General features: G+C 33.2%; 2 protein-coding genes across 3 annotated transcripts; one reads left to right on the top strand and one right to left on the bottom strand.

Moving 5' to 3' along the window:
- Nucleotides 1–355: 355 nt before the first annotated feature.
- Nucleotides 356–5,870, top strand: LOC112749437 (OVARIAN TUMOR DOMAIN-containing deubiquitinating enzyme 3). 2 transcript variants are annotated; one of them, XR_003175100.2, is made up of 9 exons: nt 356–768; nt 915–1,086; nt 1,644–1,731; nt 2,657–2,720; nt 2,969–3,074; nt 3,165–3,219; nt 3,955–4,008; nt 5,261–5,459; nt 5,671–5,870. XR_003175100.2 is itself a non-coding variant. In XM_025797692.3 (8 exons), the coding sequence occupies exons 1-8, from the start codon at nt 747–749 to the stop codon at nt 5,402–5,404; spliced, it is 705 nt and encodes a 234-aa protein (XP_025653477.1). In that variant the 5' UTR covers nt 356–746; the 3' UTR covers nt 5,405–5,666. The 2 variants fall into 2 exon arrangements, 1 of the variants encoding a protein (XP_025653477.1); XM_025797692.3 differs by lacking the exon at nt 5,671–5,870 and having other exon boundaries at nt 5,261–5,666.
- A 131-nt stretch (nt 5,871–6,001) lies between these two features.
- Nucleotides 6,002–13,508, bottom strand: LOC112749427 (laccase-7). The gene is made up of 7 exons (XM_025797680.2): nt 13,344–13,508; nt 11,918–12,069; nt 9,620–9,864; nt 8,716–8,841; nt 8,171–8,560; nt 6,421–7,005; nt 6,002–6,317 (listed from the first exon to the last, which is right to left on the bottom strand). The coding sequence occupies exons 1-7, from the start codon at nt 13,440–13,442 to the stop codon at nt 6,187–6,189; spliced, it is 1,728 nt and encodes a 575-aa protein (XP_025653465.1). The 5' UTR covers nt 13,443–13,508; the 3' UTR covers nt 6,002–6,186.
- Nucleotides 13,509–21,490: the final 7,982 nt, after the last annotated feature.

The raw sequence follows: 21,490 nt of genomic DNA, 5'->3' as shown, positions 1-21,490 counted from the left end.
TGTACCTAAATATAATTGTTAGATTAAAATATTTTTATATAAGATATCTAAACATAAAATTATTTTTATTTTTAAAATAAAAAAAGACCACTCAAAAAAATATATTTTCGTAAAAAAGTTCATTCAAATAAATTCTGAATTTCTTCGTACTTAATAAAAATTTTATTTTAAATTTTTTTTCTGAAATTCATGTTTTTTCCCATTTTAATTCATCAAATTTAAAATTCATTATATTGATGCTCAAGGTACAGCTCCAAACATTATATTAGTCTTCAGATTTTTTCTAACACCGAGTAAACAAATAAAATACGCTACTAGATTCTGACTTATTAACTTGGATACTGAACTATATGATGTCGTTTAGTATTATTATGTAAAGAAGGCAAAAAAAAAAACAAAAAATAATTTTTTTTTGTTTAAGTATCTTCCCTTATTCTTTAAAGTTAGTTTAATATTTCGTTGGTTGATTCAACTTTAGAAAGGATTTGGGACTAATATAATATTAGAGGTTAGATTTGGGAGACTAATATAATAAATTTAGATTTAAGAAGCTAAAATAGTAAAAAGTAATTAAAGGATCACTGTGGAAGATTTAGCCACCCTTAAACTTGAAGGGAATCATGCCTTCCTAGTTCCTTCTTTCTAGTCCGTTCCCCCCAATTTCTATAGTTCTTCCTCTTCCTCCTCTTGTCTCCTCCTCTCACCTCACTGAAGTATTCAAGTACTCGCGTTTCAATTCTCATTCCATGGCGAACAAGCTCTGCAATCGTAACCATACACCTCTTCCTCGCATCCCCCTCTCTTTCTATATTTAATATTCTATCTTTTTGTTTCTGCGATTTACTTGGTAAACAAACAGATCCTACACCGTTTTAACTCTTATTGTTATTCCAATTGTTCTCTCTCTCTTGCAGAGGATATTTTGGAGCAGCTGAGAAATGGTACAGCAAAATTTGAGGTTGTATCTTCGCCACTTCCTTCACTTGCTGCTGCTGCTGCTCCTAAATTCAGTAACATCACAAGCTTATTTGGAATCGGAAATTGTAGCACTAGCACTCTTTTTTTCGCTAGAATTTCCTCATCACTGTAAGACATCATTTCCCTGGTTTTTTCTTTCTTTCTTTCTGGTCACTCCATGGTTTTGTTTTATTTTATTTTATTGTTCAAAATGAGTATGTACATCTATTTGCCTCAAACTCATGGGCACTTGAATTTTCCAACCAGTAGTTCAAGTTCTTGAGCTTTAAAGATGAAAAAAAAAAGGATAAAGGATAAAAAGGATCTATGTATAGAAATCTATTCGTAGAATGTGGATATGCCTAATGACATAGGAAATTAGGAATTTGTATACTGTTTTTCAATCAAACCAAAATAATTATGATTCTAGTCTTATTTTGTGTGTGTTTAGGGGGCTTGATGTGGGATTTCAAATTTTTAATTATAGAAGGGTGAGATAACCTAAGATGTTTGAAGAATCTAAAATTTTGAGGAACTATATAAGTGGACTGTGGTTGACTTGTTTTGTCCATTTTTATTTGATTTTGGAGAGTTCGTATGTTTTTCAAAAGTGGATGAGACGTTTTGAAAAATTTTCCTTCATGGTTTGAATTTCGATTCGTTTGCTTGTCACCTGGATATGTCAGTGGTGGACAGTCTCCAGCTATGAAGAAGCTAGAGCAGTTTTCGGTTCAGAAGGTCACAGGGGATGGAAGGTGTATGTTTCGTGCACTGGTACTGTCTTCTTTGCCATTTGCGTTAATCACTTCTCTGGTTTCTCCTTTGCAGAATTCACATGCTGATTTGATTTGCTACTCCTCGATTTTTGAAGTTTTTTATTTTTAACCTTTGAAATGTTTTTTAAAGACCCGTATGCTATAATATTTGTTACATAATTCTTACTGAACTGCCTAGTATTTAGACTTGAAACAGCTCGGTCAAGTCCCATCCTTGTGAATCGAGTTTTCTTCTAATCCTTGAATGTATAGGAAACAAAATAACTCTTGTTGAAAACTGAAAAGTTAATGGTATTTGGATTAGTGGATTTTCAAATGTGGTGCTGAGTAGATGACCTCCACCATTTGAAATCAGCCTGAGAAAAGTACAAGATTCTAAATGCTGCCTGCTCTAGCAATTAGGAATATTTGAAAGAACTGAGAGGAGGATGAGATTCATAAAGTTATTAGATAGTATTTCCTGGGCATATTAAAATTAAGTTTGGAGTTGTTGGTGATGTACTCTTGTTTTCTGTTGAAAGTACCTGACTGGAATGTAATCCATTTTTTCATGATCTTTCTAGCTTCTGCTGTATTTAATTTTAACCATGTTGTTTCCACTGTGCTGCTATTTTTAAGCACCGACTCTAGTGAATAATTCCTCTATGAACTATCAGTTTAGTCTGTCTGGCATAGCACAGAATGATATAACTAGCCTTAAGATTTGAGAGTTGGGAGGTTCTTTGCATGGTACTTCCTTGCAGACATTGGTCAAGAAAAGTTTTGCCTGGTGGGTTGGAACATCACAAACAAGAGCATGATTCATGATTGATTGTGCTTTGTGGAAAAAAACCTTTATTTTTATTAATTTATATAAGTTGTTTCCAATCTGTATTTGAGCTTTAAACATGGCTAATTTGATATTGGTTTTTCAACAAAATTAGGTCAAAGGAATGGCTTACAATAAAGGAGTCTTTCTTAACCAACGCAAGGAGACAGAAGATGCAGGTATGCTGATATACTGACAACAGACATGCCGATGGGAAAAGATATTGCCTTTTTTTTTTGCTTTCACTTACAGGATGTTCTTTATGTAACACAAAGCATGGTGATAATAATTATGGCTGGTTCTGCTTTCAAATTTAACTACTTTTTTCCAAGTTCTTTCTTTCGCATCATGTCTTATGACTCCTTCTTTTTTTTTTTTTTTCCTTTGCTCTTCTTGTGAATCTTTTTCCTTGCCCATGAAAGCACAGATGAACTAAGAAGGGCTGTGAAAGAAGTTTTATGTGATAATAATGGAGAGCGTAAATTATATAAAGAAGCTCTCATTGCCATCACAGTTGCTGAGTCTCTACCACGGTATGTTTTGGAAATCTCAAGAGATCGGAGATTTTGAAGCATATTGTGTAATTTGTATACAGTGGCATGATTAAATCTGCTATTCTGCAGTTACTGCCAACGAATTGCGCGATCTGATTTTTGGGGAGGAGAGTCAGAGCTGCTGGTTAGTGTTTCTTTATGCATATTTCTTAAATACTGTAAGCTTTGCTTTTTCTAGCTCTTCTATATTTTAAGATTACAATACATTTATAATTGTAGTTTATACAAGGCTTACATATGTTCTTCTTAGACAGACCTTAGAATATTGAAATTCAATACATTGTTTTGGCATCATTCTGTCATAGACGGATAAGCATTAGATTAATTAAATAATTGACTCATTTCACATCAAATGCTATCATATATAGAGCTTGGGGTTTGATCAGGGACTGGAACCTCTGTAAAAGAAATTGTATTTGTGAAACTATAAGTAAATTATATCATAATCTACCTAGTTAAATGATTTAATATCATATCTTGGTATTTTGATATTTGATCAATACAAAAAGTGGCATTATTTACTTATTTAGTCATAGCTTTTGATAGAAACTCCCGTTGGGCCTTCTAAACAAGAGTTGATCCTACACTATCAAGAAGAATTGAATTGTCCTCCTAAGAGATCCTCTTAAAGATTCTCCTAACTTCTAAATGAAAGAAGACTTGATACCTTTTGACAACTTACCAAGACACTGGAAGTATCTGCTTTCTACCTCATTAAGTATTTAAGTGGATGTTTAGAAATGTTCTTAGGATATTATGTCATTACTCGTTTGTCACTGTTTTAATCCTCGTTTCCTAATTGATCCACAAATCCCTTGAACAAAAAATCAGATACTGAGCAATGGCCATATTCTGGCAGGTACTGTCAAAGTTATGTAAGCAGCCAATTATTGTTTACATACCAGAGCACGAGGTATGCCTTCCAACAATTCTTACTAGGTTGATATTATCTAATGTACTTGGGAAGGAATGTTCCTTTCACTAATTTTAGGAGAGCTACTTGCATGGCATGCATTATACATGCTCAAGGAGATGCAATTATTTTTCGATTTAACCTAGACTCTGTTACTTGCTTTATCAAATATTATGACTTGTGTATGGAGAGCATGTCTATACAATGGGTGATTACTTCGTTGTTGCGCTAATTTTTTTATGAAAAGATTTGGTATAAATAGGTAATAATTCCTTTATTTTGGGGGAGGGGAACAAATGTAGATAGTACTTGGATATTTGGTACATTTGTGGCCTTGTGGCCAGTTTAGTATGATTCTTGTAGTTTATATTAGGTTTAATTACTCTTGATACTTTCATCAACTTTTTAATTAGTTCCTTACAATTTAAAAGTTTGTAATTGGGTCCTTAATTCCTTATACTAGATTTTTTTTTTTGATTAGGTATTACTGGTTGTTATCTTTCAAAAAACCAGAATAATCTCAGAATATTTATTTCTAGAATATTCCACACTTCATCCTACATTAAACACAAATAATGTTCAAAAAATATTTCATACCTTTTAATAAATAATGTTAGCAAGGATATCCTAGAAATTTTTTTATCTAATATGAAGCCTTAATTACAAAGTTTTAAACTGTAATGATATAATTAAAAATTTGGTAAAACTTTAAGGACTGAGTAATTTAGCAATTATTTTGTTTTTATTATAATGAGTAAACCACTATTTCAACTCTTGAAAGATAAATATTAGTTTGCTGTCAACATTATCCTCACATTGGATGTATTTTTCAAGCAAACCAATTTTTTTCGGATACCATGAGATAATTATGAATCTTTGTGGGACTACTAATCTTCCAAGCACCAAAATGGTGATTTAGGGTTTATTTGGATGATTTTCTAAAAAAGGATTTTTTGAGTTTTTTTTTAGAAGATCTTTTAGAAAAATACAAGTAATTTTGTCTGGATATCTCATGCAAAAATATATTTTTATTTATCAATTATGTTTGGGTATAATAATATAAAAGTATTTTTTGTTTATTTTTTATGTGAAAACATCTTATTTTAAAGAATTTTTTTTTAAAAAAAGATGTAAATTGTAGCTTCTCAAAAAGGTTTTTTTTTTTAAGTGTTTTTACTTTTATTATTAGAAATTTAGCAAACACCCTAAAAAATAAAAGATGGTTTTTGTCTGGGTTGTAAATTAATTGCAGCATACAGGGAGTGGTTGGGGATCTGGTTTCATTGCCATTGCGGAGTATGGAAGTGAGTTCAAAAACGGTGCTACAAACAGGACTCCCAAGAAACCTGTGAGGCTATTGTTCAGTGGCAAGAACCATTATGATCTTTTGCTATGAGGAACTGCATGATGATGGATGAAGAGACAAGGAAAGGAAAGAAAGAAAATGAGAGGTAATTTCAAATGCCATTTTTGCTTTGTTGATATTCAGATGTTGTAATTTGTTTTTGATATTTAACCTACTTGTAACAAGTAACAACAATTGTGAACCTTTTGATGTATTCGTTTCCTAGTTGACAACGTGACAATGTGTCATTCATTTTATTCTTCCTTCAACAACAAACAATGATATCAATAACAAAGTCTTTTTTTTTTTTCTATTAGGTAGGGTCAGCTACATGGATGAAACTATGTCATTGTACCCTTGTACCCTACCCTATTATGTATCATGTATGCAGTGAAAATGTTGACACGCAGATTTTCTTCGACTATTTCATGTATGATCTTTTTAGGTCTTTCTTTACTATTCGTCATATGTCCACTCTTTATCTCATCCACTGTCCTAATCGGATGTTTTTATCTTCCATCTTATTTTATTCTTCTTTCATTTTAATAATTTTAAAAGTTACATAAAATGTTTTTATAAGAAACCAAGACTTTTAAAGTAGTTTCTTATAAATACTTTTAAATTTTAATGGATTTCTATATAACATAATTAAAAAAAATTAAATAATATTATTATCTACCCGTATAAAATTTCCTTAACAAATGTAGTCAATATTAGAAAGTTATTTTAAATATAATAAACATTTAATTTGAATAAACATGAATAAATTCTTATTTTTGTAATCGTCAAATTTATTGAGGTTTGAATGTGATTGTGGTGATTGATTGATGAACTTAGCACTTAGGAAGATTAGCTGGTGGTGGAGGCAATCTTGTTGAAGGGGTAGGTCCATTCTCAACCTCAAAACTCATGGCTAGCCCCCATGGTAGATGAGTTTCCAAATGGCAATGCACAAGCCAAATTCCTAAATAGTGAAAATAATTGCATTTAATCATGTAATCAAAACTCAATCTCAACCCATATAGTGAAAATAATTGCATTTAATATATTAAACAAAGAATACCAACCTGGATTATTTGCTTGGAATCTGATGACAGCCCATCCTCCGACAGGTACAGAAATTGTGTTACGCACTTGTGGATCAACAAAATTAAACTGTGGTTCGGCTATGGTAGCATTATAATTCCCAAACCCTTGAGCCAAAACATAGAAATTAAATCCATGAACATGAATAGGATGGTTCTCGGTGCCAAGTATAGCTGTATTTTGAAGCACAATTTGCACAGTTGAATTAAACTTCAATGTCTTTGCCTTTGTTGATTTAGGTGCAAAGATCAAGGGATTGCTAGTGTTGGTTTCTAAAGAAGGGTCAGTATAGTTAAACACAAGTGGAGGTTGACTTGGGAAATCTTTAGTGTAGACCCCACTAACATTGCGGTAGAATGCCTCCAACATAGAGAAGCCTCTACCTGTAGGCAACACAAATGACTCATTGTTCATGCTTGCAGAGAATGGTGAGTTTACCCCAAAGGCATTTAAACATGCACTTGGTCCTGGAAGGTTGCATACGGTTAGGGCAATTCCAAATGCGATGAACATGTTTTCATCCACCTTACGTGGAACTGGAATCCAATGAGGACCATCAGCCAACCCTGAGAAGTGAGAACCATTCATATAGAAAATTATTAAGAGGGAAGGTATAATACTTACGCATGATAAAAAAGTTCAGTTTTACATAAATTTGTACAGTCATACTGCCTAAATACTAAAAATCAATCCCCAAATAAGTCATATATATTAAAATACAAAATATACATTAAAAATAAATTAAATAATACATATATTACACATATAATACATGTATAAATATATAATAACTAATTTTTAGTATATACATACTATTTTTAAATTTTGTAATAGTGTATGTATGTAGAGATAAATATATAATTAGACCATGAAGGATAAAATATGTATAAGTTCGTATACTTTTATACAAATCTTTAAATTTATTTTCTTATTTCAGTAATATAATATGGGATTGAATCTTTTCATTTTTTCTTTCACTCGAAAAAATAAAATGTAATCTCTCATCATATATTTTATAAATGAAAAAAAATATAAAAAATATTAAAATTAAAAGTTAAAAATAATATTTTATACTTTCAATTGAAAAAAAAATTGTGAGATCTATTTTCAAATACTACTTTGATGATGTTTTAAAGGGTTATATTCTATAGCGAAAGTCTAGAGGGTTTAGGGTTTAGGGTCAGCACTTTTTTTAAAAGAGGAATGCTAGGAGGCCAGCAACTTTGGTGATTTGTAGCCATCAAATAGCCATCAAGATAGTTTTAATGGTATGAGATTAGTGTGATATTTCATTCAATGGCTCACTTTTCATTGCTGGTTACATGCTGGCCCTCTAGACTTTTTCTTATTAAAATTTGTCCAACACTCAATTAGCAAAAATAAAAAAGTAAGTAATTCCACATCATTAGAAGAAATCTCACACTATTAAAAACACCAATAATAATTAAATGATTATTATAAATTACAAAACTTGCTGACCCTAATACTCCTCTATACTATATATATTACAACCTCACTATAAATTATGAATGAAAATGTTAGACATGATTATGCACTAGTCTACATCACGCAAAGAGTAACGGTTGATTAACTAAATGTTATTAGTCTAGGGACGGTGAGTTTGAATTTGCTTTTTTGAAAAAATATTTTTCTCTTTTTGTTTTATCTTTCTTAAGAAGATTATTTTATTGCAAAAACAATTTTTTCGTTTAGATTGAAAATATATAATACCTGTGAGATTAGAGTAGAACTTGTGTGCTGTTGGCGTATCATGTGCATCTGGCAGGTTTGGCATTATAGGTGCTGATGTTGAAGATGCACCCTCATAAGTAATCACTCCCCTTGCAATTGCGGTATCGTTTCTTACATTTGAGGAACGGTATGGGCTGAATGCCATGTAATAAGAACCCACTCTTTGGTTTGTTGTGATTATTGCATCAACGGTTTGGCCCGGTGCCAATACTATAACGTCCGTCTTATACTCTCTAGTGTACCCAGCATCAATGGCTACAACTGTCAAACTGTGGTTTGCAATCTTGAAGAAGTGTTGTTCATTCAGTGCAGCATTGATAATTCGCAACAAGTACCTCTTTCCTTGCTCCACGTTCAGCCGGTAAGTCTCTGAAAAATTAAAACATTTGGATGTAAAATTTTTAATGTAAATTAAGGTGAAAATTCACGTGCAATATAAAGTTTATATTGCAACTTCACATAAAAACAACAACATTTACGGGAGTGTCACAGGGCTCGTCAATGTTTTTAAACAGTTGACTTACGGTTTTGAGAACAATTATAGAAATCGCCAGGCAAGCCATTAATTGTGTAAGCATCTGAGTTTCTCGGAGCTATTCCTTTTGATGCATTATTTCCAATATCCTCAACATTATCATTCCACCACTCCCCTGCAATAAATAAATAAATAGAATTAAAAAATAAATATCATGAAATGTTTTTCAAAATAACGTCTTATTTATTACAATCTTTTGAACTGGACACTATAATACTTTTTGAGGCGTGTATCTTTTATGTTTAATTATATTTTAATAAAAAATAAAAATATTTTTTAAATATATTTAGACACATTGAACTATTTATATGTTGGTGTATCTAATTTTATTTTTGAGATAAATTTAGAAGTAATATGTATAATGATGTATTATTAATTATTAATAAAAAAATAAAAATACTTATATAACTAAAAAATATTAAATTCATTAAAAACTAGGTTATATTTTTATTATCAATAAATATCATGATATTATTATATTTTATTTACAAAATTCTTTATATTATATTATACATATATAAAAAAACAAAAAATTTGAAATTAAGTGCATGCATTTCATGTGGTGCTTTATATATAGCTCATGTTTCACATTTTTCTTTAATAGTAATAATGCAGAAAATTCAATCCTCTGACAATAAGGAGGAATTGAGAAGCAAGACAAAATACAGTAGCCCACAACACAACTTATTACAAGACTTTTAGCTAATAAAATTCAACCTCAAACTCAGACCAAAGGAAAATCAACCTTAAAGTACATGATTCAAAAAAGTACAAGAACCTAATGAAGTATTCACCTATTATCAAATAAATCCAAACTTTGCACTTACAAGTTACAAATAGAATATACAAAAGCAATAACAAAAATTGAGAGAATGAGGAAAAGATAAAATTACCGAGCAATATGGGTACTTCTTGGTGAACTTGAGAGAATGGGTATGATCTGCCTTTTGAAGGCCTAATGATAAGGGATCCATAGATATTGGCACGAAGGAAAGAGGAATGCGCATGCCACCAAAGTGTTCCTTCTTGTCCTGTTATTGTGAAATTATATGTGTAACTACCACCAGGACCTATTGGACATTGAGTTACGTATTCTGGACCATCTGACCATTGGCTCGCAAGTTGAAATATTCCATGCCTGCGCTCATTATATAATAAATATACCCCAATTTAGAGTTATATATTCTATTATATCTTTACAAAAATGTTGTTACACACAAAAAAAATTCTAAATCTGAATTATGCATTTATATAATACTTACAAGTGACTTATATAGTGGTTATTTTTTTGTATATATGTAACATGGTTAATATATTTATTGAAAGACAACGATTAATACAAAAGATTAAGATAGTGAAAAAAAAAAGTAATATTAAAAATATAAAGAGTAAAGTATCGTTTTTGTCCTTAATGTTTGGGGTAAGTCATAAAATTATCCATGTTTAAGTCCCTAACGTTTCAAAATTAGCTCAATGTTGTCTTGCCGTTAGGGATCCGTTAAGAGAATTAACGGCGGGACAAAATTGAAACGATTTTAAAACGTTAGGGACTTAAATAGAACGAAAACGTTTGGGACAAAAACGATAAATAAAAATAAATTTTAATTTTATCCTTCAATAATATTAATTTTTTACTGTATATAATATTCAATTATTTTTTAATTACATCTAAATAAATTATACTTAATCATACTACTTTTATTCTAAATAATTTTTTTATATTATTATATTAACTTATAACTTTAAGTGTAAGATTATAAAAAAATAAATTTATTTAGAATGAAAGTAATGTGATTAAGTGTAATTTATTTCGATATGATTAAAAAATAATTGCATACTATGTACAGTAAAAAATTGATATTATTAACAGATAAAACTAAAATTTATTTCTATGTATCGTTTTTGTCCCTAACGTTTTCGTCCTATTTATGTCTCTAACATTTTAAAATCGTCTCAATTTTGTTCTACCGTCAATTCTGTTAACGGATCCCTAACGGCAGGACAATATTGAGTTAAGTTTGAAACTTTAGAGACTTAAATAGGACGATTGAAACGTTAGGGACAACTTTGAGACTTATCCTAAACGTTGGGGACAAAATCGATACTTTACTCAAATATAAAATATAGTCACATTAGCACGAAGAAAATAAATTATTTTTTAATTAGTTAAATAAAAATACTACGTGTATATCAAAAAATCAATCATCTTATATTTATGTATAAATATATATATTTATATTTTAATATATATTTTATATTGATAATTGATTTTTGTGTGTATACTTAACGTGATTGTTAACTAAATGTATTAAATATGTATAGCAAATCAGAATATATAAGTGTATTCTTTTATTTTTTATTATTTTGAAAACTACAAGCAAGTTCACTATATAAATAAGTATATAAATCGTAGATTTGATTCAAAGTAATAATAATTTTTCCCCATCTGTTTCATTGAAGTTACATTGAGTTTGAATAAGTAGAAAACAGAAAAAAAAAAAAGGCTTAGGAGAGGTAGCAACGGTATACAAATAAGTAAGAAAAAAAAAGAAGATATTTTCATAAAATTGAGGACTACTTAATGTATTCTGAAATTGAGGAATTAAAGTGTTTAATTTTAAAAATTTTAAAGACTAATGTAGATAATTATTTAAAATATTATATATACATAAAAAATTAATTGATATATGTGTTGTTTTATATATTTTAATATTTATTCTATAAGAAGGACTAATGATTGATTTTTTTGTATATACGTGTGATGATTAATATATTAATTGAAAGGTAAACATTAATCTAAGATTAAGATAGTGAGGCCAAAAATAATATTAAAATATATAAAATAGAGTCATATATAGTGTGAAGAAAATAATTAAATCCATTCTATAATTCATTAAGTGTGTATTATGTATATAAATCGAAACTTTAGAGTGATTTAAAATAGTAACAATTTTTGTACATCTTTTTTATTGAAGTTACATTGAGTTTGAATAAGTAAAAAAAAAAACACACACACACACAGAAAAAAAAAAAAACAAAAAAGGATAAAAAGGCATACTAATAAGTAATAATGTGAAAGAAGAGGAAAAGGTATCTTCCAAAGAAGAAGTGAAGAACCAATAATTTATTGTGCATGAAATGCGTGTTGTCAAATCTTAGGAGGAAAGGTAGCAAGGGTAAATAGTGGATACCAATGAATAGTAACATTATAGGGTGATTTGTTATTAACATGAATAATAACAGTGTCACCCTCTTGAACCTCAATTCCTGGCCCTGGTAAGGTTCCGTTGACTCCAGTTATTACATGCTGATTACACAAACGCTCCACACTGAAGTTCTCAACCTGCATCAACCAAAGTAGAAATTCATTAATGGTTTCAACTATTATTAGTATCAATAATGTTTAGGAGATGATAAAAAATCAATCTAAATAATTTAAAATTATTTTATTTAATATTTATTAATTATTGTTAGAATAATTGTACAATTTTAAATATAATAAATATATAATTATTATAAATATTATGTGTATAAAATTATAGATGTTATATTATATAAAATAATTTTAAATATTATCTCTTTAACATTATCATATTAGTATATTATGCAAACTCTAATTATTTATTAATTACTTTCAACAAAGAGAGGGGATTGGATTCTGATGATATCTCGCTCATAATAATAATTTTATATGTAATCTTTAATTATTCATTTTATCATATATATAATCATCCAATGTGTATATTAAAATCAACCAAAAAAATAATTACTTGTGTAGAATATATATTAAAATATAAAATATACATTAAAAATAAATTAAATTATACATATATTTATATAAATAATATTTTTAAAAATCATTTATATATTTGATATATAACCACTAAAAAGTCAAAAGTTCCATCTCTTTTGTTATCCAATTAAAAATGAAAGAATTTCAGATAAAGCAAAACAAAATAAAAGAAAGTAAAGCCATACAAATTAAAAACTCACGCTAACAAATGATTTCATGATACATTTAATTAAACGATATAATATAGTTAGTTAAACTTTGTGACTTTGGAGGGAAAATTCAAGGAATCTACGTAGAATGAATTGAGGGAGAGGGTGGTTGATGCATGGTGGCGGTTGAAGTTGACAGTGGTGGAGGGAGAAATAAAGTGGTTGATATATGGTAGCCGTATGAACTACGGTTGACGAGGTTAATGGCAGTGGAGAGAGAAGGTGGTTGATAGTGGCGGTTGACAAGGTTGACGGTGGTGCAAGTGGTCATCAACGTAACTAGAAAAAAAAGTTTTAATAAAGTTAAATTTTTAGTTTTTAACCTAAATTTTTACAAGAGAATTTTGGAATTTTTATCATATGCCTTCTAATATGTTTAAAATTTGGATACACATGACAAACAAAATTAAAAAAATAAATAGTAAAATATTACACATTATGTCCCATGAAAAATTAAGCGTGACATGATTACATATTTTTTTTAAAAATATTTGATAATTAATAAATATTAAATAAAATAATTTTTTTAAATATATTTTTTTCTAATATATTTTCTAAAGAGAGAAACACAAGAATGACATAATAATAAAAAGGCCCAAGAATAATAATTCATACATCCCAAGTGTGTTCCACAACAGCAGCATAAGCCAATGAAGAAGCTACTAGCATAATTGTTGCAAAAGCCCATGCAAGATAAAACGCAAAACGCGTCATAACGTCAATATATTTGATGCTTGTAGATATAGTTGAATGTAACTAATTAATATCATTGGAACAATTAATGAAGCAATTATACGTATTTATATAGAGAATCCCATAGCTTTGACATTTCCAATTTTAGCACGCTTTAGTAGGTTGGTTGTTTGATTATTAAAAGCAGCTGAATTTTGGTCCGGATTTGGAAATTAATTATAAGAGGATGAAAATTGTTGCAAGCTAAACCTTTGACGACAAAGTTATTAATCATATTCAAAATAGCCACATGCAAGAGGAAGAAAATGAACCTTATAGCTGTTATTAATTTATTTTGACCAACATCTAAATGTTGAATTATTTATGTACTAACTATGTGACTCATAAAATGACCCTTCATTTTTTAAAAAAATTATAGTATGTTCCTCTAAAAATAACTAATTTTATTGATTGATCTCCGTATAAGAGAAGTAATTAATATCCTATTTATACATGAAATTAGTGTGACATTTTATTAAAGAAAAAGTTTAAGAGGTCAGTATTTTAATTGAAATTCAGCACTTAATTATAAAAAAAGAGTAATTTTATACTATTAAATATTATCTCATATCATTAAAATATTGATGATAGCTAATTGATGATTACACATTACATGTTCCTAACATATTTTTTTATTAAATACCCAAATATCAAATATCACATATTCTATTTAATGTATTGAGTTTTTTTTTTATTTTTTTAAGCTCCTAGTTCGATAGGTTAAGAGTCTATTGCTAGCTAATAGATTTTTGTATGCACGATACAATATTCGAACTTTCGATATATGCTTAAATGACAAGTGAGTTACTACTCGACCAATTCAAATTGATTAATGTATTGAGTTATGAGTATATAAAAATTTAAAGTGATCGACATCTAATTGTAACGAGTGTTCTAATTTTAAAAAGAAAAAAAGAGGGAGGATAACTTCAATCTATCTAACGGGAGAAAAAAATAAACAGAATATCATCTAGTCTTGTTTGGGTGGTCGGCAATTTACTTATTATTAATTAATAAATATATAATATTATGCTGCGAATTTTCCTTGTTCCAAATTTATGAATTAGAAGTACGAGTACCATTGCCAAGGAGGTTGAGATTTTATTTGAAAAGTCATTACATATAAACAAGTAGTAAAATTTGGATTAACTACTAGACTACTTTATAGCTAGCTGCTAGTCATTATTATTGTGTTCCAAGACGCGTGATTATATTAACAGTCTGTCCTGTAATGAAAGTCAGAGAGATGAATATTCAAACACAAATTATTTGAGGTGGGAAGGGACGAAATATAAAACGGAATCTAGGGGCGTGCAGGTATTTTATATATGTAGTAGTTTCTTTAAAAGGAAATGTGAAAAGTTTAATCACGTCAAGTAATTTTGGTGTGTTGATAATGAGGTTTGGTTCTAGTAAAAGATTCCGTTTAGTATATATATATATATATATATATATATATATATATATATATATATATATATATATATATATATATATATATATATATATATATATATATATATATATATATATATATATATAGAAAAATATAGTTAAATAATTTTGACGTGTATCCCATTATACTCAGAAACAAGATCATAATCGAAAACCGATTTTAAGATCCGGAAACAAACAATTAGAGCTGAAATTATAAACCTGACTAAAACGTTTACAAGTCAAACACTATCTCCTGACCGTTATCCACAACAACGGAATTTATTACCCAAGCCAATAATATTGGAACAGATAAACAGAAGACGGCACCTCACTCATCTATAAAATCAAACCAAATAGTCTTGGGAAAAACAGGTCACAGAACTCACTCTAATTTATTTCTCTTACTTTCTCATAACTTACATTCTTACTTGAGCGTCGGAGTGCTTTTTGCAGGTGCTCCCGCTGTCGTGTTTCACAATGCCGAGGTTCACTTATAACGCTGCTCCCTGGACGACATATAACTCTGCCAGAAATTAAGCAGCTGTCATAGAAGTCGTATACCTCGGCTCACCTAGGACGGAACATTTGGCGCCCACCGTGGAGAACGAAGAGTTAATCTAGCCCCATTATTTCTCCTATATTGCACTTTGTATTTCTCTTTTGCGCATGGTTTCTCAACCTTCCAACATGGCCGATAACGGAGTTCACCAGCGCACTCCAGCCGAGCTTATGGCCCAGATGGCCGAGCTACAAGCAGAAGTTCGAAAGCTTGCTGAACTGTCCACCCAGAACAGCACCAGTAAACGTGAGGAGGGTAGCTCCAAAGGCCCAGTCCACCCGCCAAAGGAGAAGCTGACCTTAGACAACCCGTTCTCCGAGAAAATCACCAACTACCAGATGCCAAAGAATTTTACGCTATCTTCCTCGCTCGAGCCATATAAGGGGATTGGTGACCCCCGAGCTCATATTAAAAAGTTTCAATCCATGATGTTTTTTAATGGCCCTAACAATGAACCTGTGCTTTGCAGAGCCTTTCCTACTTACTTTGACGGCGCTGCACTACTTTGGTTTTCTAAATTACTTGCAGGGTCAATCTCTTCATTCGAAGAGCTGGCGAAGTCCTTCATCGACTACTTCGCAGCAGCGCGGATATACGTGCACGGATCAGATTACCTCGGTACCATCCGCCAAGGTCCACAAGAAAGCTTACAAGACTACATGACCAGATTTGCTGAAGCAACCATGGAGATACCAGATCTGGACCCTGCTGTCCACCTACACGCCCTTAAGGCCGGCCTTCGACCCGGTAAGTTTTGAGAGACGATCGCGGTGACCAAGTTGAAGACGTTAGAGGAATTCCAAGAAAGGGCGGTTGGACAGATGGAGATCGAAAAACTCCGTGAAGCCGAAAGAATAGAAAGAAAGCAACCCAGAAGGGAGAAAGACAGAACCACAAGGTCGGCAAATAACAAAGACTCAAGGAAGCCATTTAAGCTCACCCCAAAATTCGACAATTACACCAGATTCAACACAAAGAGGGAAAAGATAATTAAAGAGATACTCAATGCTAAAATCATAAAACCTCCAGCTAGAGCATGGAGCTACCAGGATCAGCGGTTCATAGACAAAAGTAAACACTGTGCCTTTCACCAAAAGTACGGATATACGACTGACGAATGCGTGATAGCAAAAGACTTGTTAGAGAGATTAGCTCGGCAAGGCCTCTTGGACAAATACATCGAAGGAAAAAAGAATAGAGAAAACGGCCAGGACCGAGAAGAACACCAACAAACCTCGGAAAACAAGGAAGACAGTAAATGGTCAAACAATACTCCACTAAAGGGGATCATAAACTGCATATTCGGAGGATTCGCCGGGGGAGGTGAAACAACCTCGGGGCGAAAACAAATCTATTGTGCGATGCTATTAATCGAAGGAACAGTACCACAAAACGACAAACATACATCCGACCTCAAAATCATTTTCAGTCAGGCAGACATATCCTCGGCCGCTCTGAACATAGACGATCCAGTGGTAATCTCCATCCAAACAGGTGAACTATTGGTAAGAAAAGTCCTTTTGGACCCAGGTAGTAGTGCATATATCCTTTTTTACTCTACTTTTCTAAAAATGAAATTATCTGAAAAACTCATGCAACCCTCATCCGGAGAACTAGTGGGATTCTCTAGAGAAAGGGTCCCGATTAAAGGTTACATATGGATAAAGACGATGATGGGAGACCCCCTATTATCACAGACCATTGACATACAATATCTTATAGTTGATTGCCCCAGTCCTTACAATATTATTCTCGGAAGGTCTGCTCTGAACATGTTCAGGGTAGTCGTATCCACCTTTCATCTATGTGTTAAATTTCAGGCATAAGACGTAAAGATAGCGATACTCCACTCAGACCACCAACAAGCTCGGCAATGCTACAATGCAAGCCTAAAGAAGTCGGACATAGGACAAAAATATCAACAAGAAGTCAAAGCAATTCACAACACAAACGAGGTACTGTCCCTAGCAGAGCTTGACCTTCGAGAGGACACCCAAGAAAGGCCTCAACCAGCAGATGAGCTCCAGAAAGTTCCACTGACGTCAGAACTGGAGCAGGTCACATACATCGGCCAATCACTCCAAGGACAAGAAAGATCGGAACTCATAAAAGTGTTACAAGCCAACGCCGATCTATTCGCCTGGACCCCGGCAGACATGCTAGGTATAGACCCAAATGTCATTTGCCACAAGCTCACCACTGACAGGACAATCCGACCTATAGCTCAAAAGAAAAGGATTCTCAGAGAAGAAAAGTCAAAGGCAGCCCTAGAAGAAACCAGGAAACTCCTTAGTGCCGACTTCATCAAAGAGATCCGCTTCACCACATGGCTATCAAACGTGGTAATGGTAAGGAAAAATTCAGGTAAATGGCGCATGTGCGTCGACTTTACAGATCTGAATAAGGCATGTCCTAAAGATGCCTATCCTTTACCATGTATTGACAAGCTCGTAGACAATGCATCAGGTTTCAAAAGCTTAAGCTTCATGGATGCATACTTTGGTTACAACCAGATCCTCATGCATACAGAAGACCAAAGCAAGACAACCTTCACTGAATATGGAAATTTTTGTTATAGAGTAATGCCATTTGATGTAAAGAATGCAGGTGCAATATACCAACGACTAATGGACAAGGTATTTCGACATCAGATAGGTCGAAATATGGAAATCTATGTGGACGACATGATCGCCAAGACCACCCCAGGAAGATCCCACTGTGAAGACCTCAGGGAGATATTCGGGCAGATCCGAACATACAAGATGAGACTTAACCCAGAAAAATGTGCCTTTGGAGTACAAGGAGGCAAGTTCCTCAGATTTATGCTGACCTCACGAGGAATCGAAGCAAACCCTAAAAAATGTGACGCAATACTTAACATGGTGAGCCCTAAAACAATGAAAGAGGTACAACAATTAGCAGGAAGAGTAGCTGCTCTATCATGGTTCTTGCCAACGGTATCAAGCCGATCATACCACTTCTTCCAGACAATATCAAAGAATAGGAAATTCGAGTGGGCAAAAGAATGCGAGACGGCATTCATCGAGCTCAAAGCCATCTTATCATCGCCACCAGTGTTACAAAGACCAGAAGTCGGTAAACCTTTATACTTGTATTTATCCGCTTCAAATTATTCTATTAGCTCGGCTCTTGTCATTGAGACAGAAAAAATACAAAAGCTAGCAGAGTCATGCAACCAACAGAACAAAGGTATCCGAGAATAGAACAGCTAGCTTTAACACTAGTGACAATAGCAAGAAGGCTCAGGCACTATTTTCAAAGCCACACAATAATTGTGAGAACGAATCAACCATTAAGGCATATATTAACAAAACCAGCTCTGGCAGGACGGTTGACTAAATGGTCCATTGAACTCTTCGAATTTGATATCCAATTTCAACCCAGGCCGACTCTGAAGGCACAAATCCTAGCAGACTTTGTTTCGGATCTCACACATGGCGAGCACCAATACAACAAGGCCTGGGAGTTACACGTTGATGGGGCATTAAGCCGAGAAGGAAGCAGGGCCGAGGTAGTCCTGAAAGAGGGAGACACAGTAATGGCCGAACAATCCCTCCAATTCCACTTCTCAGCGAGCAACAATCAGGCTGAGTACGAGGCACTGATTGCAAGACTCAAGCTCGCCCTCAACCTCCAAGTACATAGCCTAACAGTACATTGTGATTCCCTCTTGGTGGTTCAGCAAATCCGAGGAGAATTTCAGGTAAAAGATCCCTTGCTAGAGCGGTATTGGCTCATAGCAAAGGATCTCATTTCAAAATTCGACACATTCATCATATGACCTGTGCATAGAGAAAAGAACATTAGAGCAGACATATTATCTAAACTTGCCGCTATTAGGGCCGATACACAAACATCGACATTATCACAACTTACATTAAAAAAAGCCTAGCATTGAACTATTATCCATAACAAGCTTTAACCATCTCTGTGACTGGAGAACACCTTACCTTGAATACATTAATGCAGGAATCATACCCAGAAACGAACTTAACCCTCAACACTTCAGACGAAAAGCAAGTCTCTACACAAACATAGCAGGAAAACTATACAAGCGCGGTTTCTCACAACCATTGCTAAAATGCCTCAATGAAGAGGAAGCAAAAGAAGTAATGGACGAAATCCATGAGTGTGTATGTGGAAACCACATCGGTGGACGAGCTCTTGCGGCAAAGATCATCCAAACAGGATACTATTGGCCAACCATGAAGAGGGGTTGCATAACAAAGGTCAAAACATGGACAACTGTCAGAAACACGCCGCAATTTCCATGAAGCCGGCTGAGGTACTACACAACATGGAGGTAAGCTGGCCCTTCCATAGATGGGGACTCGATATCCTCTGTCCATTTCCAATAGCACCAAGATAGGTAAAATTTCTTTTAGTATCAATAGATTATTTCTCAAAATGGATAAAAGCACAACCGTTAGCAAGAATAACAGCTGAAATGGTACGATCTTTTATATGAAAAAATATTATATGCCGATTTGGAATACCAAAAGAAATAGTAACAGATAATGGTAGACAATTCACAGATAACAAACTGGCATCATTTCTGAAAAATTTTAATATACAGCATCATTTTAGCTAGATCGAACACCCACAAATCAATGGACAGGCCGAGGCCGCTAACCGAGTAATATTGCAAGCAATAAGAAAAAAGCTCAATGATGCAAAAGGAGAATGGGCCGAAATAATCCCAGAAGTGCTATGGAGCTATAACACAACGATACAATCAACCACGGGCGAGACACTTTTCAAGCTAGTCTACGGGTCAAAAGCGCTGATCCCTATCGAAGTCGGCATTCATACGCTAAGAGCCGAGCTATTCGATCAGCAACACAAAACCAACATAAGAAATGTCGAGCTTAATCTCTTTGAGAAAGACAGGGACATCGCGCGCGATCAAACAAAGAGCTAAGAAACAGCTGGCAGAAAGAAAGCACAATAAGAAAGTTGTTCTGAGGACATTCAGTGAGGATGATCTAGTCCTCAGACAAACAGAGGAAGCGAGACGACCTCCCTCACACGATAAGCTCGCCGCGAATTGGGAAGGACCATTCCGGGTAGCGAAAGTGCTCGGAATGGGGGCTTGTCAACTCCAAACACTACAAGGCGACCCAGTCTCAGGAAATTGGAATATTTCTTCATTAAAGTTGTATAGATCAAAACTTGTACAATCCGCAAATGAAGGTACTCTTTTTCTCCCTTAGAAATTTTTTCCCAAAAAAGAGGGTTTTTCCTAAGGTGGGTTTTAACGAGGTCGGACGCCCAATAGATCAAATTTGACAATCAACAAACGATCTAAATCTTTACCTATCATTTTTGTCTTACGCAATTTTCAAATAAACAAAACAGAAACCCTACTTTTCCTATCTTGGTCACAAACACAAAGTACCAAACGCAAACGATATTAACATAGAGTATCAAACCGACCAAACATTGGTCGGCACAAAAAAACAAATATCTAGGTCCGAAGCCATCGGACCTAACATCCACAACTACATATCTACAAACCACAATTCGATTACAAAAAAGACAAATATTAGAAATTAAGAGGGAGGAGCATTCTCGTCATGATCCTCCACAGTGCCATCCACAACCAATTTTCCGTCAACCACTATCTTGGTCATATCAAGACGATCACTATAAAACTCTGGAGCCAGCACAATAAATTGGCTAACAGTGCGCTCAAAACCATAGGAGAACATCTCCATCCCATTTTCCTCCAATTCATGAACCCGGAAAATAAGTCGACCTTTGGCAACATCACTTTCTTTAACTTCAGCCTGCAGCAGCCGAATCTGATCCCGCAAACGACTGACCTCTTCCAAGGACTCTTTCACCTTCGCTGCAGCAGTATTAGCAGCGTCGTCTTTTTCCTTTAGAGACCTCTCCAGCTCAGCGATCCTCTCCTTATAAATCCTCTACGACTCAGCAATCTTATCCACCGCCACCTGCTGCTCAGCACCAATAAATTCGGTCGTTCGACCAGCATACATCAATCTCGAAG

The sequence above is a fragment of the Arachis hypogaea genome, chromosome 2 (genome assembly GCF_003086295.3).
Source record: "Arachis hypogaea cultivar Tifrunner chromosome 2, arahy.Tifrunner.gnm2.J5K5, whole genome shotgun sequence".
NCBI classification, from domain to species: Eukaryota; Viridiplantae; Streptophyta; class Magnoliopsida; order Fabales; family Fabaceae; genus Arachis; species Arachis hypogaea.
Note: the sequence above shows the minus strand (reverse complement) of the source record. Positions and strands in the feature narration are given on the sequence as shown.

What these genes read in the sequence shown, in the direction of transcription:
- LOC112749437 (XM_025797692.3), top strand. Translation starts at nt 747, where the DNA reads ATGGCGAACAAGCTCTGCAATC. An exon ending in GGCGAACAAGCTCTGCAATC is followed by an intron (nt 769 to 914) that starts GTAACCATACAC and finishes TCTCTCTTGCAG; the next exon opens with AGGATATTTTGGAGCAGCTG. An exon ending in TTTACATACCAGAGCACGAG is followed by an intron (nt 4,009 to 5,260) that starts GTATGCCTTCCA and finishes AATTAATTGCAG; the next exon opens with CATACAGGGAGTGGTTGGGG.
- LOC112749427 (XM_025797680.2), bottom strand. Translation starts at nt 13,442, where the DNA reads ATGACGCGTTTTGCGTTTTATCTTGCATGGGCTTTTGCAACAATTATG. An exon ending in TTGTGGAACACACTTGGGAT is followed by an intron (nt 12,070 to 13,343) that starts GTATGAATTATT and finishes TGGTTGATGCAG; the next exon opens with GTTGAGAACTTCAGTGTGGA. An exon ending in CTATAATTGTTCTCAAAACC is followed by an intron (nt 8,561 to 8,715) that starts GTAAGTCAACTG and finishes TTAATTTTTCAG; the next exon opens with AGACTTACCGGCTGAACGTG.